The 26,465-nt window shown below is 45.4% G+C and overlaps 2 protein-coding genes across 2 annotated transcripts in view; one reads left to right on the top strand and one right to left on the bottom strand.

The window, feature by feature from the left end:
• The window catches only part of LOC144933586 (protein Smaug homolog 1-like), a 90,448-nt gene extending 75,710 nt beyond the window's left edge, over positions 1 to 14,738 (bottom strand). The window contains exon 1 of the mRNA XM_078858534.1: positions 14,651 to 14,738. The gene's annotated coding sequence lies outside the window, so the exon portion shown is untranslated. The remainder of the gene's footprint in view (positions 1 to 14,650) is intronic.
• Positions 14,614 to 26,465, top strand: part of LOC144933585 (tyrosine-protein kinase receptor-like) — a 179,132-nt gene continuing 167,280 nt past the window's right edge. Inside the window, exon 1 of the mRNA XM_078858531.1 lies at positions 14,614 to 15,591. Coding sequence (XP_078714657.1) covers positions 14,694 to 15,591 — 898 coding nt within the window. The 5' untranslated portion in view covers positions 14,614 to 14,693. The remainder of the gene's footprint in view (positions 15,592 to 26,465) is intronic.

The raw sequence follows: 26,465 nt of genomic DNA, 5'->3' as shown, positions 1-26,465 counted from the left end.
TTTATGAATCGTATGTTAAAGTATACTTTCCTGTCTAATTATACAGAAACGCAGCAAGATACAAACCCATAGCGTCAGCAAATTAATTTGTGATTTCAGACACGTCGGGGTACGGCCAAGTTGGTGGAGTGCTCATTAAGCAAAGCTAATTAACAAAGCCTGATGTGTTCTGTTCAGGAAAATGAGGACACTTGATCGTATAAGCTTAAGACCGATCAACAACCTGCTTTTCACGCGCAAATCATACGATTGCTGAATCAGAAGTTCAGCTGCCAAATTGCTTCTCAGAAGTCGTGTGGGCAGTGCCAGTCTGATATGGTGATTTCCAATTCTAAGCATTGTAGACGTAATTAACACTGTTACTGTAGTACAGACTAGGTGTACACAGTGCGGGGCAGACTGTTCACTACAGAGCCGCATCATAGGCAGCAGAGGAAGTGTAGAAACATCCATTGGTAGTTCTAATTTGAAATAAAAAAAAGTTAAAACGATCTCCTTTGCTAAACAAGGACGGGGTAGTGCTCTTCTCTAGAATACCAGTCTTATAAGAAAATCACTGTTCATGGTCCACAAAGTGGTTCTCATTTTATTGTCCCTGGAGGGATGAAAATTGATGATTTGATTTCAACTCCAGGGTGAGATGCGCATTCATATTACAGCACTGCTTGGTCAGTTGTGTACGTATACAGTACAATGCATTATAATAAACCGTTAGACATGCTGTAGATGCACATACATGCATACGCAACAAACGTGATTTAAAAAAAGGGTTAAAAATATTTGTTCTGCTTGACCCTGAGCGCACAAACTCTTCCATTTATAAGCGTTGTATCCCAACCACCACCTTTCCAAGCACTCCCATCTCCGGTAATACCTCGACCGCTCGGCTCAATCCCTCGTTCATGCTACCATGACTTTCCACACTCATTACTGCGACTCGCTCCCCTGCACGCTCTATAAATCCCCAACATCCCGACCTCAGATGGCAAACGTGATGTTATTGCTCGGCTCCTTTTGTCGAGTTTTTTTTTTATCTCCAATTATATCCCAGCCGCACTATGGGTGTCATGTCATGAGACAAATTGTCCATTTAGATCTCTCTCGCGGAGCAAGTGCAACCCCTTTGCAGAAGTACTGTATTCGAGAACGACCCGTGGAAGCAAATATCACACAGTGCGGCAGCAATCCCTCACCAACCGCGTTTTTTTTGCATCCGCGGAATTTACGCATCCACGGCTTTTTCTTCTGCATACCAATTTTCTAACCGAGGTTTGGAGTTTTGTGTATTCACGATTTGGCAACCGGTACTTGGTCATTTAAAATCACCCCGCATCTGTGTTCCCTCTGGGCATCGTCTCATCTCCCAGCTCACGCCACCGCTCTATTTCCATCACCAGGTGGACGGTGGGCAAAGCCACTCCTCCTCCTTTGAACAATCACCTACCTCACCTATTACCTCATCGACGTCATCGCCATCACCATTGACTGCAACCTTCAGTATTAAAGATAAATAGCATAATTTTATTGTGTTTAATCTAATTGAATGTTTTTTTTTTACATTACGTTATTATGTCATGTATTTGTGTTCAGTGAAGGAATAGGCAACTTAGTTCGGCTTTGACGAGTGTGACCGTGGCCGAGGATTGCCCAAACCCCCTATTTCCCATAAGGCCTTAGAATTGCCAACCTGCGGTTTTGCCAAACACGACGGTTTTCAGGAACGTACCACCCGCGGATGGCGAGGGATCGTTGTATATCCAAGATCCCTCCAAGTGACCTCTGATCCACATGGAGGGCAGCAGAGTTATGGTCATCGCATAACAGTCGGTGCTGGAATTTAGTGCAGGACAACATTTAAGAAGATAGTTTTGTGTGTGCAGTCATTGGACACTGGGCTGAGACCCGATACACTTGAGAACCTGGTCTAATGATAATCACAGGTAGCTGTCTAAATTCGAACCCAGGACCTCTCTGGTTCCAGCTTAGTGCTCCACCATCCGAGAAAACCGGAAACTGAGCTCAGTGGTGGGAATTCGATGGTCGTCATCCCATTAAAATGTTTACTCTGCCAAAGAAATGTGGATTTTTTCTTACCACTGGCTCAGGTCTAAGAATAAGCGCCAGCCCATTGTTCGTTGGAGCAGAGAGACACTCTGATTTGACTTCCAAGGATATTATAATAATGTAATTTAATCATCCAGGAAAGCGTCAAAAAGTCTCAACACTTTTTTTTACATCAGCAAGGTCTTTCTTCAAAGATTTCCCCACCTCCTCATTGAGTACCCAGAGAAGATCCATCCAATAAAGAAGATAAGGCTCAACACGCAATGCAGATTGGATGACCTTTAACACAAAACAGCCTTTGCAGGTTGGATATCTCTTGCATGGTCCACTTACCATCCCCCAAAGCACGCATTGCATTACAGGCGTGTTACCAAAATTCACCATTCAAGCTGGTAATTACTGCAATTTCTCAAAAAGTAATATATGCCTATGTAGCCACACATTCTTTATTCGGCAACCATATATGCAGGCGTGACACTGTAATATAGTATTATTAACACGCACTTTTTCTCATGCAAGTAGCCAATTTTAACAATCGGGGTTATGCAGCAGCGCTTGGAGCTTCAGTCACTAGGTGACGCTACAGCCCTGTCTGCACGTTGCCTAATCAGCGACTGCTGTTTCTATGTGGCAATAGGCAGTGTCAGCCTTGAATACAATGTGATATATTTAGTTTGAGTCCATCCTTGCAATCTATTTTATGTGGCAAAAACATTCACAATGCACCTATTCGCCTCTATATGTTTCATCCTTTCTACTCGCCGGGTGGTGCAGTGGGTAATTAGTTGAAAAGGGGTTTTGAATTAAGATCCAAGTTTCGGGCACAATTCAGCCGGCCATTTACCCAGGGTCATTATATGGGTACTGCTTGCTGGGGAAGTCAACGTCGGTCATTGTGGTAATGTGGCCAGCATTGCTGGTGGCAGGATGGAGACTTTTATATTACTGTTGCACATCCCTGCGTGCAGAACCCCATACATATCACCCCTTACAGCGGACACGGCTGGTAATGGAAAAGTCCGGGCTCTGACATCGAAAGCAATGGCTGAACATTTGTTCTTATACCAGGCCACATTCTTGTAATGCCCTTATACTGTTATACAGTATCGTATACGGGCACTCCAGTGGCGAGATGTTAACTACCTCGCCTGTTATGCAGGAGGTCGTGGGTTGCATCCCAACCCTGGTGTCTGTATATTTTGAGTTTGCGTGTTCTCCCCATGGTCGTGTGGATTTTTCTCCGGCTCCTCCGGTTTTTTCCCTCCACATTTAGAAACATGCGTTTATAGGCTGCTTCTACATTTCTACATGACAAGCCACTTCGTTGAGCTACCAATTGTGGCCAGGTTACTTCAGAAAAAGAGCTAAATAGCTCAGTGGGCTTTACCTGGTAAAAAAGTTAAATACAATCGTTTAGTTTTTAATAGTATCTTAATAATAAATCATATACTTAGATATTGTAACAATATTCCTCTTAGGTTGTTCATTATAAATTATATTTCACAGTGCTGTATAAGAGCGGAACGATGTTATCTATAGCTATTACACACATATTTGCAATAGCGATAATTTTCATCCCTCGGTCAATTTTATGCTGGATTAAGGCAGTCATTAGGGTTGTTTTCGCCATACTTCACCATGTTAGTCAACATGGGATTGTTAAGGGGCGAGGTTGGCCCAAGGAGCTGTTCCGATATCGCTATCAAACTCATGTGGCCAGGTTTATAGCCGAGTAAGATGACCACTGTGCAACCACTTCCAATACGTTCTTACCTGGTGATATACATTCTTACAAAGTATATAAATTCCACGCCTTTATCATACATTTAACTCATTTGCCTAAAAGTTGCTGTATTACCGGTGTGAGCCACTGCACGGCCATATATATCCACGATTAAAGAATCATGATCATACAGCATCTTGACTTGTGTGATTGAATGTTGCGTTTATGGCAAAAATAAAATAAAAAGTTTATGCCAAAAAAACGCTTTAGTGATCTTCAAAAGCACATAACAGAAGCATTGAGAATAAACACGCCTGCAAGGTTGAACACCTGGAACTCTGTCATCTCCAAAAAATGTGTCCCTTGTACCGTAGTGGAAAGTTGGAGGTTTAAAGCGATGACACCTGTATGATATGATCTTCATACTTCCAAGTGTGTGTCTGTGCACAATGGTATTCACCTAGAACTAAATAATGTCCACTTATAGTCATTCAATAAGGGATTATACCTTTACAAACATTATGTATATATGTTTAACACGTATGCTTTCGCGACCAATATCATCCATAATAGAGGGTTTTTTTGGGGTTAGATCGCGTAAATATATAAATGTGTCGTTAAACCCGCCACCACCCGACACAGCCCACTAGCAAGGGCTGTCACGTAAACAGAACGTGGCCAATTCGTCACTAGTACAGCACGCCGGTGTGTTGGAGAGCCAAGCCACAACATTTACAATCTGAGTACAACGTTTCGGCAGTAATTACAACTAGCGTGGGCAAACAGGAAGAATGATCAGCACGAGACTAAAAGAACACCAAAGGAATATTAAATACTCCCAAACACAACGTTCAGCAGTAGCAGAACACGCGTGCCAACAAGGATACTCAATTGATTTTGATAATGTTGAAGTTCTGTGCAAACTAGCTACTACTGGCCAAGACTAATGAGATAATCTATAGAAATTTAAAGAAATAAAATAATTTTAACCATTCGGATAGGTACCGACTTAGTCCTGCGTGGAAGCGAATAATCAAATAAAACATTGTGTAAATGCATGCCTGCACAGGCCAACATACTTAAATAGCGATTACCGTTGGTACGGCTATTTTAATACACACAATGGACAGGAAGGACAAGATCAATGGGCCCGCATAATACGCATGCATAATGTAAAGTTGACTCAAGAGCGCAGATGTTTGGTCACCACATCTACGCCTCTATATGAGGAACGAAACAGGTGGACTTCTCCAAAAAGCTGGCTGTCGCCTGATGAAGCTAGTTGTAATTACTGGCGAAACGTTGTAGTCAGATTGTAAATGTTGTGGCTCGGCTCTCCAATACACCGGTGTGCTTTACCAGTGACGAATTGGCCACGTTCTGTTTATGCGACAACCCTTACTAGTTTTCGATTTAAAGCTTTCGTGACTGCATGGATTCCTATTCTTGGTTCTTTCGGTAAAGTCACGTAGAAGGGAAATAATAAAATAATAAACAATTAACAATAAGATACAATTCTCACGACGTTTTGGCGCAACGACAGCTGCTTGCGTTGTGGCCGAAACGTCGTGAGAATTTTATCCTATTATGTTTTATTTGTATTATTTTATTATTTCCCTTCTACGTGACTTTACCGAAAGAACCAAGAATATAATACCTTACTAGTTGGCTGTGTCGGGTGGTGGCGGGTTTAACGACACATTTAGATATTTACGCGATCTAACCCAAACAAAACCTCTGTTATGGTTGTGTATTTGTTGCCAGGTGGCGGTGACTGTGGGGGCAGCGGGAGTTGGCGGATCACTCCCTTCCCATGGGCGTCGAGGATCCATTAGCCTGGCTCGCCAGGAGAAGCCAGTACAGCTAGTGGACTAATCGCCATGTGTTGGCATTGGTATGGGGATAGAGTGTTGCCCCCTCGCGCGTGTGGGTTTTCTCCAGGTGCTTTGGTTTCCTCCCACTTGTCTAAACGCTCATTAATTTGCTGAAAACATCTTAAAATTAAAAAATAAAACAATGCAGGGCCCTCCTGCAAAGAGTCCTACAACTCAAGTGCGGCTTCCCCGGCAAATAAGTAATATTATTACAAAAGTATAATTACTGCGGCTGCTTGCGGTGCCGTCGCCGCGCTGTGTTTTACCATCCGGGTGTGATTAATCCATCCGTTCACAGTTTATATTTGCACGCGTTGTCTCCATTATGTGTCCGGGCGAATAATCCTCAGACGCCACCAGAGTCCCCTGCGCACTATCATCATCAACGGCGGTGGCGGCGCTGTGCCGTGGGACTTGAAGCCGCCCTCTGGGTAAAACCACGGTTGACGTGGACGCGCTCATATCAAGAACGATTCCCCATCCTTTGGCGTTTAAAAGGGTAAAGGTGCAGGGCTGCCATTTCTCATTCGTGCCACTGCTGACAGGAGGGGCTTACACTAGAGGGAGCTCTAGAGAGGCCCTCTAGAGGGTTTCATTGGCCGACTCCTCCATGCTGGCCAAGCAGTTTACACCCCATTACGCGCACACCTGGCGAAGCCCGTGGTCATTTAACTCCAAGGTTTAACCTGCTTTCGTCACGCGATTTTGGTCGATTTTTGACCCCCCCCCCTCGTCACACGGCGTCACAAAAAGTCAGACCCCCCCTCAAATATGATGTCACAAAGCTCTGCCCCCCCCCCCCCAAAACCATATTTCCATTTTGAAAATAAAACATGCTTCAAATCGCTTTAAACTATTGTCATTGTAGTGCGTATTTAATGTGGCGCTGCACTCTGATGTTGTAGAAGAAAACATTTATTAAAAAGTCTATTTAATTAAGTAGAACGTGTTGTCTGTATTTATTTAAAGTTGCGCATTTTGATGTGACGTCACATTTCTCACACCCCCTCCCCTCGTCACACATCGTCACAAATGTATGCCCCCCCCCCTAGGTGCGTCACGTCATTTATGGACGGCCCCTCAAGACGATACCAGGCAAGAGTGAAACTGTCGTTTCATGCAATGCAGCTCAGTGTTGAGTGCAACTTACCACGAGGCTGCCCAGCCCTAAAGTTAATCAATTCCAGCCTTGCAAAGTAGCGCTCTGCAAGTCGGATTTAGTGGATCGAGCAAGAACTCATCACCTGCTATGAGTCTCGCAACATTGATGTTGCTGCCAGGAGGGACAGGATAGTACGGGCGAGTGTGCTCATGAACGCATCAGTGCATATGTAATGACAGCAGAGTCAACTTACCGTGTGAGTGGATCAGTGGCCACGGGAGGTAATGACAGGAAAGTCAGCCTGCAGTACGAATGGACTAGTGGCCACGGGAGGTAATGACAGGGGAGTCAGCCTGCAGTACGAATAGACTAGTGGCCACGGGAGGTAATGACAGGGGAGTCAGCCTACGGTGCGAATGGAGTAGTGGCCACGGGAGGTAATGACAGGGGAGTCAGCCTGCAGTACGAATGCACTAGTGGCCACGGGAGGTAATGACAGGGGAGTCAGCCTCCAGTGCGAATGGACTAGTGGCCACGGGAGGTAATGACAGGAGAGTCAGCCTGCAGTACGAATGGACTAGTGGTCACGGGAATGATCGAGAATAGGAGCGTGGCCAGGTGACGTAAGAGGACAGTGAAGTCTGCTGGTAAAGCGAGCGATCTAGAACCAGCGAGAAGGTTCGGGAATAGGGGCGTGGCCTCGGACCTATATAAGGGGGATGCGCGGCAGACTCGGGGCTGTTGCAGTGGGGGTCTCCGCCTGTTCGAGTGTGAGCACGTGGCTCCTTAAATAAAGAAACCATCTCAAGACAAGTCCGTCGAAGTCGTCATTATACAAACTTCAGTTGCCGTGACCCTCACGTGCGTGCTCACACGTGCAAAACAGTTGTTAGCGGCACTGAGCCCTCGTACCCAGAAACCAAAGTTTGTTTCCTCGGCCACAGTGAACATCAACATCTTGCCCACACAATACCCGTCATTATAGTGTGCGTGTTTCTCTTCTAATGGATCATGACATCTCCTCCACAGATATGAGCTGGGAGGGTGATTTAGATAGTTTCATTGAGCTGATCGCCGAGAGATGCGTTGACACGAGTTGTTGGCTGGTAACACAAGAGTGGGAAATGGACAAATGTGGAAAATGACAAAAGAGCAAGTGAATGTCTGTCTGCAGTGGTCCCTTCGTTGGCCATGAGTTGTGCCCCCTGCTGGCACTGCTGCTGAATGTGCACGAATGTTACGTTACCTACAGATTTTTTCACCCCAAACAGTCTTGGAATTCATATTCTTGGTTCTTTCGGTAAAGTCACGTAGATGGAAAATTAATTAAAGAAAATTAAGTTAATAAAAAAAACACTAATGTAAACTGTAGCTTGGTTATAATCGGAGTGAGTGTACTGGCAGTCTATAATGTAGACTGTAGCAATGGTTATTAAGCTGGGTGAGTGTACTGGCAGTCTATAATGTAGACTGTAGCAATGGTTATTAAGCTGGGTGAGTGTACTGGCAGTCTATAATGTAGACTGTAGCAATGGTTATTAAGCTATAATAATTTTTTGCACTGCTTTGTTGTTGTTCTCGAATCTCAGTTCGCACCGTGATGATCTTGGGATTATAGCTGCTACAGGGCCCCGACACAATTGTACTAACCACGTTAAAACCGTGTCGCACAGAATGCTCAAAAACAATCAACCAACAGGTGTGTGTTTTCACACCAAGAAAACACACACCTGGCTGCCACTCGAATATCCTTCAAATGTTGTTTCCATTATGTTAAACGCGAGCTGTCTCCAACAATTATAGGTGCACTACCGCAACCTGCATTACCCCATATTAACTGCTTGGTATTCAATGTATTAACATAGTCAGCGCATTAACATTAACATAGTCACCGGAATAAACCTCTGCTACCTATTCCTGTGGTCGTGCATCACACACCAGTGTCATTTTCAGCGTCGGCAGAAACGCACGCTTTTTGACTTTTAAAAGATATTTAAAGTGTTGCCAGTGACAACCACTTTGGCAAATTAGAGGCTGCCTGCACATCCATTTCGACGTGAAATTGGGTATGTCTGTAAGTGGTTGAACAATGCAATGGGTCTGGCTAGCTCCATGGTGTTTGAGACGTCGACAATGGCACAGCGGTCACGCAATTGTTCTTTAGTGTGTATGTTTAGATGCATATATATTGCATTAAAATCATGTTGCAGCGAGCACCCTTTCAGGTGAGCGTGGGACACGATGGATATGTAAGGCCGTAACAATGCACGCGTGGCCATAATTGTCTCCCAGATGATGTTGACCACAGATGTTCATTTGAGGCTGAGTCAACCTAAGAAAAACTAGGTAAGATAATGCTTACCAAATTTAATATATTATGTTTAAACTAAAAATAATGGGAATCATATGATCATTTTAGTTGTAGCAGTCAATATCAGAAGCTTGCGAGTGTAACAATTGATTGGAGGGTCACCTAAGTCCACTATCTCCCAGGGATTGATAAATGAGTACCACTTTGTGGGAAGTCAATATTGGTTGGTCCCATCCATCGGGATATGAAATATCTACCACCTGCTCAGAGCCACCCATGGACATGAACATTGCGTACCCATTTCTCATTTAAGCCAAGTACACTTTATTATTAATTACTCCACAGCACCTCTCATGCAGATGAATGTAAATTTTAGTCGCCACCGCTGTGCTTTAACAAAAAAGTTTTCATATGAAAATTAACGGCTTGTAAAGGTGATAATGGTGCTGCTTTGACTTTTGACTGCACATTATTCGTGCAACCAAAATTGTAATGAAAATATAAGGATAATGATTTACTCCCAAAGTAAGTTTCATTTTCTTTAATTCGGCACACGGATGGCCCCGTTTCGGGTGTTGCCCTGCTATTTTATAGTCGAGATCCGTAGTTCATGAGTACTGCAACAACAAAAACAAATACAAAAATATCAATATTGCCTGAAGATATATTGAAAAGTGATCCTTTATCAGTCAAAATAGGTTTTTTGTTGTTGCTTGGACAAAAAGTGGCACTGTCTATGTATAATTGGAGAGACAAATTTAGTGGTAACTGAACGATTTGTGTTACTACATTGTAGATGGGCCCTGGTGTATCAATAAACAGAACAAGGTAGTAAAAATAGAAACTGGTTTTTAATCCGCTGCCCAAACAAAATGTGTAAATAAAGGACAGTACGAATATAAAGCTTTTTGTTGTTTCCACCTAAAGATGTATTTATCCTGTTGGTCGAGTTTCGAACTTCGTTATCTCAATTGGCCTATCCACTTAATAACCGAATGATATTAATGTCGTACCCTTTGATAGACATCATCTGTATCTCACCAAGCATCATTTATTTAAAACTTATTTTTAGTGTTTAGTTTGCTGTCCTTCTCCCTCACTTCGAATTAGCACGGTTTGCTACGTACGGCGCGAAAGAAGTTCAACAGACATACATATCTGATGCACTCGCACGAACAAACATACACAATTAGTATGGACAGTACCTGCTTCAGATGGGTTTCTATAAACACTATTCCGACTATCTTAATTTTGGAGCTTTCGTGACTGCAGGAATTATTCTTTGGTTCTTTCGGTAAAGTCACGTATAAAGATAAAATAATAATATAAATAATAGCATACGACGTTTCGATTGCAACACAAGCAATCCTCATCAGGTATAAATGAAATAGAAACAAAAAATTTAACCAGAAAACTATAGATAGACATATAAGCAGACAGATATCACCAAGATACATAGAGAGAGTAACTTTCTGTACCTGTGTTACTCTCTCTATGTACCTGTGTTACTCTCTCTATGTATCTTGGTGATATCTGTCTGCTTATATGTCTGTCTATAGTTTTCTGGTTAGATTTTTTGTTGCTATTTCATTTATACCTGATGATGATTGCTTGTGTTGCAATCGAAACGTCGTATGCTATTATTTAATTTATTATTTTATCTTTATACGTGACTTTACCGAAAGAACCAAAGAACTATTCCGACTCTTCAGATGATTTAAATAAATTGCTCGTCTAATTCGATGCCATTGTTCCAAACATTCTATTTTCCAGGAAGTATGACTTTGAAGTGCAACACCTTCGTGCGTGATCCTTGTTTTGTTCAATTCAAAGGTGGCAACCCTAAGCATTTGATCCAACAGTCAATTAAAGGCTATACGGGGGATCTTTGTCTTTGAGGCGTGTGACAAGTGGAGCCGTTTTGCACTGCTCTACAAACCCGACGACCCGACTACCAGTCCCGGGCCCTCTGCAGGCACCACAGTGGCGAGATGTTAACTACCTCGCCTGGTATGCAGGATATCTTGGGTTCGATCCCAACCCTGACTCCTGTGTATTTGGAGTTTGCGTGTCTCTCTCCCCGTGGTCACGTGGCTCTTTCTCTGGGTGCTCCGATGTTTCCCTCCACATTTACAATGATGTGTTTTGAGTATTTGGCTGCAATACATTTCCACGCGATGACCCACTTCGTTGAGCTATTATTTGTGGCCAGGTCGCTTCTGAAAAAGAGCTATATATCTCTGTGGGTCTAAGCTGGAAAAATATAAAAATTAAGTTGAGTTTAAAACGCGCCAGTGTATTAAGAACACACTATGCAAGCACTTTACGCTCTATAATTACAAACATAAACACTCATGATTTATATTTTAAATTAAAGATTGGCATTTATGACCGGTTTGTTTAATACCCGCTGTTTGCCATGGGCTGCCTTCATCGCATTGAAGATGTATTAATGATTCTTATAATTCACTGCATCTGACTGGATGTCGCAGTGGCTGGGCATCCGACTGGCATTTCGGGAGGGAGCTCAAATCTTTTCCAGAGTTAACTCAAGTCTTTCATTCCCACGTTATCGATCAATTCACTGCCACTTTGTGGATGTAATTACCCCTGTCATAGGAATGTGGAATCCCCTTCCAAGGCTAAGAGTGACAGTGTTTTTTGTTTTAATACCCCAAATTTTCCACTACAGCGCTCAATGATATTTCGTACTTTTTTATCTGCTGATGGCCCACGTGCTGTAGAGAGATGGTACTTGCTAATAACATCTGGTAAACAAGCAGTATCGGTTTAGCATGCCTACCTCTGCCGATGAGCCCCAGGAAGACGAAACCGGTCGAGTGTTTGCATGCTTAAACCAACACTGCTCGTGAACACAAGGCAAACCTATGGCTAACTTCATGAGACATTGTTGCCCTGGCAAAACTAAATATTTGTGATAACTGAAGATTTTAAGCACTCGTAAACCAATCTGTTTACCTTTGGCATTCGTCCCACCGAGAGGATCACGCGTTATTAAGGTGCCATGGTACTGTCTACTGATTATATTTGTATCAATTCAGTGCTCGACTCTAACCTGGTAATGGCCTGATCACATTCGTTGTTTCGACGAGGCGTTTGTAGGTACTGCCTATATGAGTTACGCAATCTCAATTAAGAGTCCTTTATTTGAGTTTGTAGACGTTTGTATGTTTTCCTTTTCATAAATTGTTATTTTATTTCATGTAGTATTGGTTATATATCCATAATAGAGGGGTTTTTTGGGGTTATATCGCGTAAATATCTAAATGTTTCGTTGAACCCGCCACTACCCAACACAGCCAACGAGTAAGGGTTGTCATGTAAACAGAACGTGGCCAATTCGTCACTAGTACAGCACACCCGGTGTGTTGGAGAGCCAAGCCACAACATTTACAATCTGAGTACGACGTTTCGCCAGCAATTACAACTATCTTCATCAGCCGACAGTCAGATTTGTGGAGAAGTCCACCTGTTTCGTTCCTTATGGGTGATATTGGTCGCGAAAGCCTACGTGTTAAACTGGTTATATGTGTATTCCAGTGGCGGCTCCTGCAAAATCTCTCAGGGGGGGCAAATGTCTGGATGATTGATAAGGATATGGTCCACCCATGCAATGGATAAATTAACAGCTTAAGCATGTAAAGGCAACTTCACTTCTTTAATATTAATGAAAAATAAAGTGACTCTTACAATACATCTTGTTTGTTTCTATACTCACTATTATTACAATCCACTCAGTTTCTTTAATTAAATATTCCACTAGGTGGCGACAAATAATATTGTTGACTGAAACGTGCTTACGTATGATGACGTAAGCACGTTAGTGCGAGCCCTCCCGGAAGCCATAGAGAATGCATTGCAGCGCCCGCCGTTCAAAAAAAACATCTTATAATGTAAGTCTATGGGAACACTCTGGGCGATTCTCAGCCAGAGTGAAATCGCCCAAAAAGAGGCGGTACTCCACAGAACGTGACATGACGCTGATTGGACTATATCCAGAGGCACAGTAACGGCTCGCTTAACTCTGTGGTTGAGATTGGTGGTGCGTCGCCCAATCGCCCTAATGAAGAAACCGCCCCTGGTGTATTCAATAATGGTTATAGTATGAAATACATGACCCCGCCATAATAACGTGGCATTTTCACCAGTGGATCAGGACCACTGAATTAAATTAACATTTCCACGTACTCAGATAAGCAATGATGTACTTTCACATACGAATAAAACTAACATATTTCATACTGGCATTTCGAATCGTCAACACACTTGCAAGTAATCGTTTCCACCACGTGGATCAGTTCCTCTATTGGACGGCCACTTTAGACTTGTCACAAAGAGGTATTATTGTTATCGACCCTGGAGGATGATAATGATGCCCCTCGATTGCCGTTTGAATTTGCAGCTATTCGATTGTGAGCGCTGTGCGGGCTAAACATATACCCGGCTGAATATCTGCATCATTCACCTACAGTCTGGAGAGCCCAGGGCGACCTTATAGCACTACTACCGCTTCCACGCCTACTACACCTAACGGCATTACACCGGCATCCCTACCACCAACGCGTTTATCACAAACACCCTTAGCACCAAGACGACTACCACCCATTTATTGCCAATACGACCACCCATACCACCAACACTACTATCACCCAAAATATCAACGCTACAACCACCTACGAACCCTATCAGCCCCTACTGCAACCACTAACCCCTGCCTCTTCCCTATCCCTATCACCACCCACCAAGACTCAAATCACTAACCACCCCTATCAAATCCACTACCCCCCCACCCCACCAGCAACGCCTACCACCCTTACTACCACCACCACCCCTCCCGCACGCCTACCCCCCCCCTTAGGACCATCACTCAGCACCAGGGGCAAGTGCTTAGGCTCGCGCTGACGTCACGCGCGTCGGATAAAGCGAGGAGCGCGCAGCGAAATGGGACGTGGCTCATATTTGAGAGTCCGCTCGCTGCTCACTCGCTCGGGCTCAGTCGGGGGTCGCACAGTTTTTTCCGCCCGGCTCCGGCTGCCTACAGCCTCAGCGCACGAGGGCTTGGCTTTGACGGCTACGACGCACGCCTGCCCGCACACCACACGCACTGAGACGCACGCACGCACGCTAATGTCATGCACGAAGGCTGCATCTCGCGTGGACTCTTAATCACAGCAACGCCAAAATAAAGCGGCAGGAGCAGCAGCAGGAGCAGCAGCATCGCGTCGCTTGCAGTTCATGTTCACGACATTCTCTCGCATCGTTTGTACCGGTAGAGCAACGATAGGAATTGGGCTCTGAATTTTTTAAAAAGGGACAAGCCTCTCTCGCTAGACTCACAGGCTCGTGTCGGACACGCGTTTTACGCATTGAGCCCGCAGCGGAGCACTGCGGTTCTGTAACCACGTCCGACAAACACCAAATGAACTCGCGCTGACGAACTGCGTGGCTCAGAGGGAAGGGACGTGCGCTTGGTGTGCGTTTCTTTGGGGAGGGCGGCGGGGGGGGGCGGCTAGTGTAGTAGAGAGGGGGAAGGGGTGTGGGAGTGGACAGGTTACCTTGGCACTCGAGGGAAGCCCCGCTGCAATGCGTTGCCCGTGAATGCAGGGAGGGGAACCTCTCCGAAGCCACCCGTCCTCCCTCGCCATCCCGTCGCGCGCGCCCGAGAGAGAGAGAGGAGGGAGAGAGAGAGAGCGCTCATTTCTCTCACTGCCTCCTGCCGCTGTCACAGCGGTCAGCAGCATGGGCGAGGAGCTCTCGGCACCTCGTCGTCTGCCGCCCCTGCAGATGAACATCATGCCGACGACGGCGACGACGAAGAACAAGAAGGTGACGACGGTGGTGACGATGAGCGTGCAGCTGCTACTGCTGCTCCTGCTGCTGCCGCCACCGCCCTCGGACGCGCTCTCCGCGAGTCGCTCCACGCCCCCGGGCTGGGAGAGCGGCTACGTGTTCTCCCCGCCCGCGGGGCTGGTGCGCAGGCTGGCGGGCAGCGGCGACGCGCCGGGTGACACAGCCCGCGCCGAGCTGCTGCTGCAGGAACCCTGCAGCCCGCCGGCTCCCGCGCCGGGCGACGCGGCGGCTGCAGCGGCGGGGTCCGCCGCCCGGACCGGCTCCCCGTCGTCATCAGCCTCAGCCTCGTCCTCATCGGGGACGCTCCCAGCGGAGTCCGAGCGCACGGTGCTGCGCGGGTACCCGCTGCCTCCCCCGATATGGTTCCGCGGCCGCATCGGCAGGGTGGTCACTCTGACGGTGCCGAGCGACGCGCTCAAGAGGTGCGCGGCGGGGAACGCGACTTCCGCGGCCGGACGAGCAGCCGCAGGGGCCGAAGGGGCACCGGGAGCTACAACAGGAACGGGGCCCCTGGACGTGACCGCCCAGCTCATGGAGGCCGTGCGGGGCATGGACCCCCGTGTCCGTCTCACGCTGCGTCTGAGGCCGCGGCCCGCGTGGAGGCACGTGCACACGCAGCCGCTGCTCGTCATCACCACCACCACGGGTGAGCGCGTCCAGGTTGGATACCTGCAAGTGGCGTCGCGCTTAGTTTGAGCGGCGGAGGTGGGGGAGCGATTGTGTTTAAACCCCGGACGGGTTGCGATGTCGTTCGAGCAGCAGCGCTTGGCTCAGCCCGGGGGAAAAAAGGGCTGCGAGTTCAAATACCGGCGACCTATTATTATCAATATGATGTCGATAAAATCAGTGTCGGGGAGTTCACGGGTGGTCGTCTTTACGGATCACGCCACTGGAATGTGGAGTTTTCACCGGCGCACTCTGGCCAGTAACTGACAATGGGCGTTTGAGCAGGGAGACACTTTGTGCGGTGAAGTATGGTCAAACACCCCCCATGACGGACACGGCGTGGGGGAGCCTTCATCCAGCAGTGGATTGACATGATGTGCATTTGTACACAACGTCTCAAAGCGTCTGGGGCTTTGAGACGATCACATTCGACGTGTTCCTGAGCAAGTTGATTATATATTCCACATTTGTGTGGCGCGCCGCTACGTCAGTCTAATATCGCGAGGGACAACCACCGTTGCCTTCCAGCAAGTGGCTATCCTTGCGTTGCATTTTGCGTAGATTATCTACGGGATTTCACCTGCTCAATTGAGACTTCGATGACAACGTAATGTATATCCCTTGCCATGACCAAAATCGTAAAAAAACAATTTTGGCGCGTGCTCGCATTCAAGGGCCGATCCGTCAATTAAATATCGCTTCTTAAGTTGGCAAATAGACAATGTAAAAGAAAACTATTACAAACGAGGCAAAAAAAATAACAAATAAAAGCATTTAAACGAGATTCGTCCTGTGGTAGTGGTGCGGGAGGGGGGTTACTAATTAATGTTCAAATATCGTACAAACACAGTAGTACCGTCACTTGCAGTTTGCAATGTTGCATATTGTGGACTGTAACATAACAGCGTTATGATAACGCAGCTACGATTCAACGACGAACGGGCACCCTTGGAGCGCCTCTCAATCCCACTGAACGGGGACATCTTCACGCGAGCGGAGGCTCAAGCACACATTTGCGAGGTGGCCGTCAAAACTAAGATCGCATTATTTCATAGCCCGCTGTCCACGGTAGTACATCGTTTCAACAACTGTATTTCATAACATTTTTTTTTCGTTTGCTATATCTTACGTGCACTTTGCAAAAAATCGGGCGATGCATTAATGATAACACTGGTCAACACACTTTTTCTGGCATAAGGTATTCCAACGGTTTTAAGGTAATTTAGGGGTGCTGATTCCTAATCTGCATCAGTTTTTGTCTATCACATCAGGTTTTTGAGATATCAAATATTGCATTTTCAATAAAAACTGTAGAAGAAAAATATTAAATAAATGTGGATATCTACATAAAATGATATTATAAACACACTATCCTAAAAATACAGCACCATATTTTAACACTAAAGCAGTCACTGACTCGCAACAACTTGCAATCATAAGTGACAGAGTTATTTTTGGGTAAAATCAATAAAAATGGGGTATGCTGATAGCATAAAAATGAGATGTGATAGAGCAAATCTGAGATCAGATTTGGAATCAGCACCCTGAAATGGGTTTAAAACAGCTGCAAAAGTCCAGGCCAGAAAAAAATGTTTCTTTTTTGTTGACCAGTGTAATCGGTGGGCTCTCGTCGTGTTCTGAAAGAAGAAGAATAAAGTTACCGGGTGAATTGAACTGGATGGATGGAGTGAGAGACAGAATTAAATATTGGCCGGCTGGCCTTATCCTTACACAACCCGCGGGTGGACGGCGATTTTCTGAGCCATCATAGCTGCAGGGACGCCGACAGCTGTCCATGGGCTACTGCTTTTCCCCGCCTCGTCGGAATCGGAAATGTTTATTTAGACTCGAGGAATCCGATGAGCTTACGGAGAAGCTCCCTTGTCCACAGATGCCCACGACTCTCTGGCTGTCGCCTGACGAGGCTGGTTGTTGTGATGACTCGGCGGTACCTCACAGTGCTCGAAATGTAAATGTTGTAGTGGGTTTACTCTCCCAACACACCGGTGGTGTGCTGGACGCGTAATGAATTGGCATGTTTTGTTTACGTGACACAACTTTACTCATTGGCTTCTATCGGGTGGTGGCGGATTGAATGACACATGTATACGTATGTGATGATACCCAAAAAAAAACCTCTATTAGAGATGCCCAGTACATGACCAGTTTTGAGTAATCCTGACTGAGTAATCCTTGTTAGGTGTGTAATCAAATGTAGGGTTACTTAGCGTACCTTGGTGGATTTATGTTTTACGAATGTTTTTTTTAGAAAGACTTCTTTAAAAAAAAAACATGATTTGAACCGCAATCATCATGAAGAAGTGGTGGTATCAGCGTCTTGGGTGAGTGTGAGAGCAGCAGCATCATACAGGATCACAACAGAAAACACCCATGTAGCTTATTGCAGCTATTGCCAATGTTACAGTGAAATCTGATACAGGGTTACGTTCACTTTTAATCAGAGCGCATTGCTTGAAAAATAAATTACATCACGTCCACGGAGGAAATGGGGCAATGAAATAAGGTGGGTGCGCAGGTGTTAGGCGGTTTATTTCCCTGGATCGTAAGAGGTAGTGGCGGATTGGGGAGGCCTTCATCAAGCAGTGGATTGACCATGGCTGTGGCGATAGAAATCCTATCGCAATCAGCTAACGATTACCTTTGTTTAAAGTAACCTTCGAAACACCGTGTGCCGGCCTCGCGGTAAACACGGACGCGCTGCATCCATTATGAACATTCCTTGTACGTATAGCGCCGTGCGAAATGTTGTTGCCACAAATGAATTCAAGATGTTGGGGGATTTCAGATGACAGCTCCATACGCACACGCTCATGGGAATGTCCGTGTTTTATAAAATATGTATTGTGCTGCCACATCAAATAAGACGCGTAGCAATCCCTCTGCGTGGGTCTGTTGATAATGTACGGTAATAGGTTTACACAGTTACTCTCCGAGTACAAATAACGCAAGTGGACATATACACGCGCATTCTGCTTTGCCGAGCCTCCTCTAATATCGAGTAATTGAATGCCCTCTATTAGACACTCTGAGGTTATTTATTCTAAGCCATAAATGATTGTTATAATGAATATCTGTGGTGCTTCATGTCAGCTGGAGCTGTCCGAGGCCGAGCTCCAGAAAGTATGCCATGGTTAAATTTCGATTTAAAGCTTTCGTGACTGCAGGGATTCATCTTCTTGGTTCTTTCGGTAAAAAAGACTCATATCCAGTTTACCTCACATATCCTAGAACATATATAGGTTTTAGTTTTTTTTCTAAATGAGAGAATATCGGCGGTCAGGCGCCGTTCTTCAGGCAGGGCATTCCAAATGCATAGGGCCAAGGACCGCAAAAGCCCTGAGCTCCGAAACGTTTTTTCTGCCTAAAAGCGTGGCTGAAAGCAATGATTTTCGTTGGAGAGAGCCGTTTGACCAGCCCAAGTTGGGAGCGTGTCAAGAAGGCAGCGTGTGGAGGCGGACGGCGAGGCTGGGCGGCGTGGAGTCTATGGACAACGCTGAGCATTTGGTACGGATCTTACAGTTTATCGGCAGCGTTACCATCACACATTTGCATGCTCCGTTCATTTGGCGAACACAGGGAGTGATCGCACCGACTCCCGCTGGTCTCTCTTAAATCCGAACTCCTTCCGCTTACCCAAAAGTCACGTGCTGTCACATCCTCCCAACTTTGAGCGGTCTACATTATGTACAGTATTTAACAATTTTAGTCGAGGGAATGTTCAGATTTTTTTGATTTTTTTTCAGCGCTGACACCCGAAGCACATGGTGGCCTACTCACGTGCATGATGTCATTGGGTCTTTAACATTCATTTTTTCTTTATATAATAAAATCAGAGTACAATTAACAAAAAAACTCTACACACTCATCAACAGCACTACCTTAAGTTTAAAATGTATATATACAATCGGCTACGTTTCGGGTAATGCCCCTTCATCACACAAAAGAGCGAGAGAGAGCACTTTGGTCACCGACTCGCAGAAATCGATTGATCGCTGGCTCAGTGGTAACTACGCTAAAGACTGACGACCAATCATCCCGTGGAGTGCATTCTTTGATGGCCATCGATCAGCCGGAATGTTTATTTTCATAAAGATAATTATTAATACCTGTATCACTTCAAGCGAAAACATGTTTTTGTATGGTATATGAGCATGTGGAGCATGCGAGTTATTTAAATAGGAAGACGGGTTAAGCAACGTTGACGTTTAGAAAGGAACGTGGAAAGAAAGAGTGGTCATCAGGGAAGAGGAGGCTGTGTTTGGTGGCACGGCCAGGTTATCGAGACACCCACCGGAGTGGCATCCTGTGTTAATTGTGTTAATTGAGGGTTTGTTTTAGTTCAGTCATTGATGAACTGTGGAATTTGTGTGCAGTCTCAGTCTGTGGATTTCATTTCATCATTCTCTTAGCCGAGTCGACGAAAGCAGGCACACATTCACTCCACTTCTTAATTGTTAAATGTTGATGTGATGGGGCATAACCCCCCCCCCCCCTAATAGTATCAGGGCAGCCAATCAGTGAACTCATTCAATAATATATCTACACACATAGCCAATTACCAAGCACTGAGCGTGACTATATTATCTCAGATTTCATCTTCATATAGACTTGTTCATTTAATCTCATCGTAGTTTCGCTCTGCTCACCTCACAGCCAATGTGCAATGGAATAAACACTTAGTTCACGAATACTCGTGGCACCCAGAGGTTTGGCGACCAAGGACTGAGAAGTGGTAAGTTGACCATGAGAGCGTAACGCACGCGCGCACGTTAAGGGGGTAAATCTCTTGAAGGGGTTTAATTTCATGCAACCAGTCCACAGGTGTTGACTGTTGCAGGAAGGCAGGAAGCCATTCGTGATGCGTGAGCGCATCAGCAGCATTCACTGGCTTGGATGACAACCTTCACTTTCTAGATTTGAAGCTTTCGTGACTGCAAGGATTCATATTCTTAGGTTTTTTCGGTAAAGTCACGTAGGTAAAAAAAAACATTTTAAATTAATAAGAGTAAAATAAAAATTAAATAAAAATCACGACGTTTCGGAGGCAAGCTATCGTGCTGTGACGGTTCCACCTGAAGACGGAGGCTTGTGTTGCCTCCGAAACGTCGTGACTTTTATTTGACTTTTATTAATTGAACATTTTTTTTTACCTACGTGACTTTACCCAAAAAACCTAAGAATATGAACCTTCACTTTGTCGCGAGTCGTCAACAAAAAAAGAGCCGAGAGTGTGGTAGAGCCGCATTGAAAACCTGGCGCCAATTCCACACGTTAGTTGATGTCGTGGCGTTTGCGTTATTATTGGATTTTTTTTTAAAGTCACCCTTTTACAATTCCCCCGCCCCGCACTCGTAACGATTAACCCGATCTGTGCGCCCGTGCCTCGTGCGTGCACGGAATGACTAAGTCGTCCCCCCGCCCCCCTCCTTGCCTTCCGCTACAACGGGACGAGTGAAGCAACTGGCAGGCAGTGCTGGAATGACAATGGTGGATCTCAACGACTATCCCCAAAAAAAACAACAACTCCGCGTTAGGAGCGCGGGCATTCCAGATTAGAAGGCAAATCGAGCGCTCGGGACAGGGCCCGCAGCTCGGGGTTACGAGCACTCTGGGTCGCATTTTCATCGCTGAACTTTATTTATTGTGCCCCCCGTCACCCCCCGTAGTTTTACACCCTCTGGAAAAATCACCTTCCTCGCCCTAACACTACGATGAGCTGCTGGGGATATTGCTACGATATTGTTGCCGTGAATGGGTTGTGGCTAAGGTCCATGCTAAGCGAGGGAGACCTTTCAATGGTGTCAGTGGAGTGCGCGCTAACCCACGGTGCCACGTGGCGAGGAGTATTCGAAAGGAGAATAGACTCCCAAACATGGGCACAGGTGGCGGCAGTAACCTACCTGCTGCACTTCCTAAAAAAAAGCACCCTGAATGACATCACCATCAAATTTCGATTCAAAGCTTTCGTGATTGCAGGGATTCATCTTCTTGGTTCTTTCGGTAAAGTCACGTAGAAGGGAAGTAATAAAATAATAAAAATAAAACAATAAAATAATTCTCACGACGTTTCGGCTACAACGCGAGCAGCCGTCTTCAGGTGAAGAATGAGACACTACCAAGCCAGGAGCTTATATATAAGCTGGGTTGGAGGTGGAAGAAGAGCGCCTTAACAAAAAGAATGTGCATATGAAGAGGGATTTAGCATATTCATGGGAAATGCGTAGGAGGTGGGTGGGGGGGTTTCATAGTCATATTATGGCCATGCATTATGCAGGATCAACAGCACCAAGGGGGGGTGCAGGGAGTAGCATTAACAAAGGAAAGGAATGTTAATAGTATGTAGCTGCAGTTACTAAACAACCACGTAGAAAACTAAAGTATAAACTGCATAGCACCATCAGTATACTTACTATACTATACAATAAGCTGAGTTACTAACAGCAAGTAATACATTACAATTCTACGTCGTCAAAATTATATAATATGCTTCCATCTAAACTTTTATTATTTTATTACTTCCCTTCTACGTGACTTTACCGAAAGAACCAAGAAGACATCACCATCGTTGAATGATCCCTGGTGTTTGTGTATCTGTGCAATGGGGCTGACTGCCGTGCCACGATACACATGTGTGTAAACCCAGTTTACAATGCACCTATCACTTACAGGCTGTTTTCATTGCTTAGGCTCGTGAGTGGAATACTAAGCTCTTTTGGTTTGTTCCGAGTAGAGGCCAGGCATAGTGAAATAAAATCCTTACTCTGTTGTATTTGTTTTGACTTCAATTATATGGTCGTTCAAGAAACGACGACTATTTGCCAGGTGTCGCGTATCAAGGCGTGTTGCTGCGACCACAGTCAAAACAAGGCGGTGTCACCACGCAGCGATGCGTGGGATGAGTGGAGTGCGATGCCCTCTTCTGTTGGCAACTCTGAGCCGGTCGTGGTAACTCCGCAATTCTATGGCTGGGGGTGGGGGTGGGAAGCAAAGAGAGCAACAGCTATTTACTTTCCAACGGCAGACGTCCCAAAAAGGATCTTGCTTCCAGACAGAACACTCAGCTTTTGGTTTAGCACTCCCTCAAAAGATGACAATGTCTTGGATATAGTGCATGGCTTTAGATCTGGGAGAGAGTGGTCAACGCACTGCCTTGTGAACCCCGAGACTTCACGGATAACATTGGTAGTGGGCGATATCTAAACCGGTCCTGGGCACCCCCCCCCCTCCACTTTTGCCAGTGGCCAGCATGGTGAAGTATGGTCAAACAACCCCCATGACCGATACGGCGGTGGTGGTAGGGGGGGGGTTCCTTGATCCAGCAGAGAATTGACCGAGAGCTGAAAATGATAACAATTTCAGATCTACTCTTTGGTTCTTCCGGTAAAGTCACGTAGGTAGACATAAAATAAATCACGACGCTTCGAACGCAACACAAGCGCCCGTCTTCAGGTGAAAATCGCTTCAAATCAAAATTGCAGATATATGTTAAAAAGCTACAGGTTACAGTGTGCCACTTTTGGAAGAAGAAGAAGAAGATAGGGCACCATCCCTGTCGTTATTCTCCACTTACAGAGCAATGTAAATGATATCACGTGTCATCGGCTCACGTGAGTTCCACTCTGTGGGAAGCCCCGTTGAGAGACCGACTTGTCTCGTGGCAATATAGAAGAAGCCTGCTCACCTCTGGCCCAGGATCACCGGTAGATATGAGCAACTCTTAAGGTTGACTGGGGATATTCTTCGAACACTGACTTTATTTAAATGGACGGTTATCGGTGAAACATAAACACGGAGATTGCACTAATGTGTCGGATTGTAACACAATACGCCTTGTGCTCATTTGACACCTCCAGTTTTTGCCGATTGCGTATAAATTGCTGTTAGCGTCACACCTCTCGACCTGGTGAATTCGGGCATCACACGCGCTAACAGTTGGGGTCTCTTGTAAATCTTCTTGGTTCTTTCGGTAAAGTCACGTAGAAGGGAAATAATAAAATAATGAAAATAAAAACATAATAAAATAAAAAGTCTTGTAAAGTCACGATTAAAACACGGTCGTGTGTTTTTTATTATTATAGCCCGATGTTTTTTTTTTTAATAAACAATCGCTCGCCCGTTCACCCTGCCACGTTCGCAATTCTTCTACGATTCGTGCAAACTATCACACAGGTATGTGTGTGTTTGGCACTTTACACCCGTGGGGGGGGGGGGTGTTTTAAACCCAGCTCCTTGCTTCAACCGTTAGTTACAGTTTGGGTGACCTTGTTGATGGTTCACAATTGGTCGAGGCCTTCTGTTATCGCGCTGCGTGCGTGGATCGTCAAGAGTCACGTGTCCCCCTGTCGTACCACGTGCTTGGTGACTGTTCATCCGGCAGGGGCGGACATTATTTTGAATTCACAATCTGAAGATTGTAACACAAAGGCCCAGTGTAAAACATAAACATTTATACACGGTTGTGTTGGAAAGTGTGTGGGCGCAAGGACATTTATTTTCAATTTTAACCGCGCAATGTTTTATACGATCTGTGTGTACATTTTTTAAAATACCGGTTATGTTCTTTGCACGCTCAAGGACTCGTCAAAACAATTTTGTGGGAAATACAATTCCATTCTGGCCTCGGTGAGCAACGCTCCACCTCAAGTGGCGTCAGAGAATGGCTCTGGACGACGACGTCACGACGACTGCTTCGGAATGCATTCACGGGGGGGGGGGGGACTTTGTTAATCTACCCAAGTTTGGGAGCACATCTTTAATACAATGGGCAAAGGGTGTTGGTTGCATGGGAATCTAAGCAAAGTGTTTAAATCTCAGCCGGTGTATGCAGATGTAAGTGAACATTTTATGTTTTATCAGTCATCGGTGATTGGGTTCCCAACAATCAAGTGGCTATACATGAGATCCTGTAAAATTTTTGCAGTAATTGAAGTATATTGGGTAAACATTACAGCTGGGCTATCAGAATGCTTTAGCAATAAATTACTCTACAAATTATAATTTAGAGAGGAATTTCTCACCTCATCTCAAACTCTTTTCCTATGTGTGCCGCTGGTTGGGAGGTGATTGATGACGCCATCATCATCAGCCACGTCACGCTGGGCGTGGCTTGTAGGGGGTTTCCCGCATTCAGGAGGCCCGAGTCATCCGCCACAAAGAATACGTCGATGGCAACATTATGTTGGTACATCGATTTAATTGACTGATCGTCCCAGGTCTAATACATATACTTACTGCTGCAAATGCAAACCTTGTGACTCATAATGTTTCAGAGAACTTTAACAGTCAAACGGGCGACGCTCTGCGCTGCAACCACACAATGAATGGCTTCTGCGTACAATGCACGGAAATGACTTTGCCATGCCGCCGAGCTGATTTTATTTAATTTCTGTCTCGGCATTTATATACACATGTATTGTCAATATCATTTCCTGGCCTTTCTCATGCTTTATGCGTCTGATTTTATTTCTGCCTGTGCCACATCACCTCCGCAGCCTCCATTGAATCGCTGCCAGAGGTCGCAAACGGGTTTTGATTCCTTACCCGTACCCGTACCCGGCCGCACCAGGGTCGTAAACGGGTACCCGTACCCGGCCGGGTATGGGGTACCCATACGCTACCCGTACCCTACCCAAAATGAGTGACAAACGGTTACTCACCGGTGACTCACGGCCTACCCGTACCCGTACCCGGCCGCACCAGGGTCGCAAACGGGTACCCGTACCCGGCCGGGTACGGGTAGCCGGGTATCGGGTAGGGTACGGGTATCGGGTACCCGGTTGCGACCTCTGATCGCTGCATCAAGTAAATGTATCAAGTAAATGAGACAGCAAGCGTGCTGTGACGGTTCCACCTGAAGACGGAAGCTTGTGTTGCCTCCGAAACGTCGTGATTTTTATTTTACTTGTATTAATTTTAATTTTTTTCCTACGTGACTTTACCGAAACAACCCAAGAATATGTTGATGCAACTTGCTGGCTCGCCCCGACTGGACGTGTGTGTGAAAGAGCTTCACAGCTCCACGGATTCTTCCAGCACAGAGGATCTGATTCTGACTCGAGGGAGCTGTAGAGAGCCCCCTGGAGAGGATATTTGGCCAACTCTTCCATGCTGGTCAGACATCCTTGGAAGATTTCGATTTAAAGCTTTCGTGACCACAGGGATTCATCTTCTTGGTTCTTTCGGTAAAGTCACGTAGAATGGAAATAATAAAATAAAAAAGTAAAATTTATTTTTTTATTATTAAAATAAAACATAATAAAATATTATTTTATCATTTTTATTTTTATTATTTTATTATTTCCATTCTACGTGACTTTACCGAAAGAACCAAGAAGATGAATCCTTGGAAGAGGTGAGAGCGCCTAGAATCAGAAACAGAATATGTATTGACACTGGAGTAATCCGATGAGCTATACAGCTCTTTTTTTTCTAACAGATGTTCAGTAGGGACGGGTAAAAACGTTACAACAACATTACAAAAAACATGATTGTAGTGGAAAGTGCAACGGTGAACATCCACCGCACGCGACCTGCCGATTAATTCTCTGCGGTGTACAAATGTATCCTGCTGAGTGGACAGAGGTTGAAGAAGCTAACCCATTGTTTCAACTGCTGTGCTGTGAAATCGACCCCTGGATTACAAATCCAGTGTTCCTAGCAGCATACCGACAAATCTATTCATGAACTAATGCCCTATTTTATTGTGTTTCGTTGATGAGGTTTTGTGCATGCAAAATTACATTTTGATTTTTTTTTAAGTCTCACCAGATATCCAGGTGTGCATCGGAAACAACCGTTTCCAAAGGGTGACAAAGATGAAGTGTTTAGTGACAT

The sequence above is a fragment of the Lampetra fluviatilis genome, chromosome 7 (assembly GCF_964198595.1).
Source record: "Lampetra fluviatilis chromosome 7, kcLamFluv1.1, whole genome shotgun sequence".
Taxonomy (NCBI): domain Eukaryota; kingdom Metazoa; phylum Chordata; class Hyperoartia; order Petromyzontiformes; family Petromyzontidae; genus Lampetra; species Lampetra fluviatilis.
This window is presented reverse-complemented; position numbering and strand designations above follow the sequence as displayed.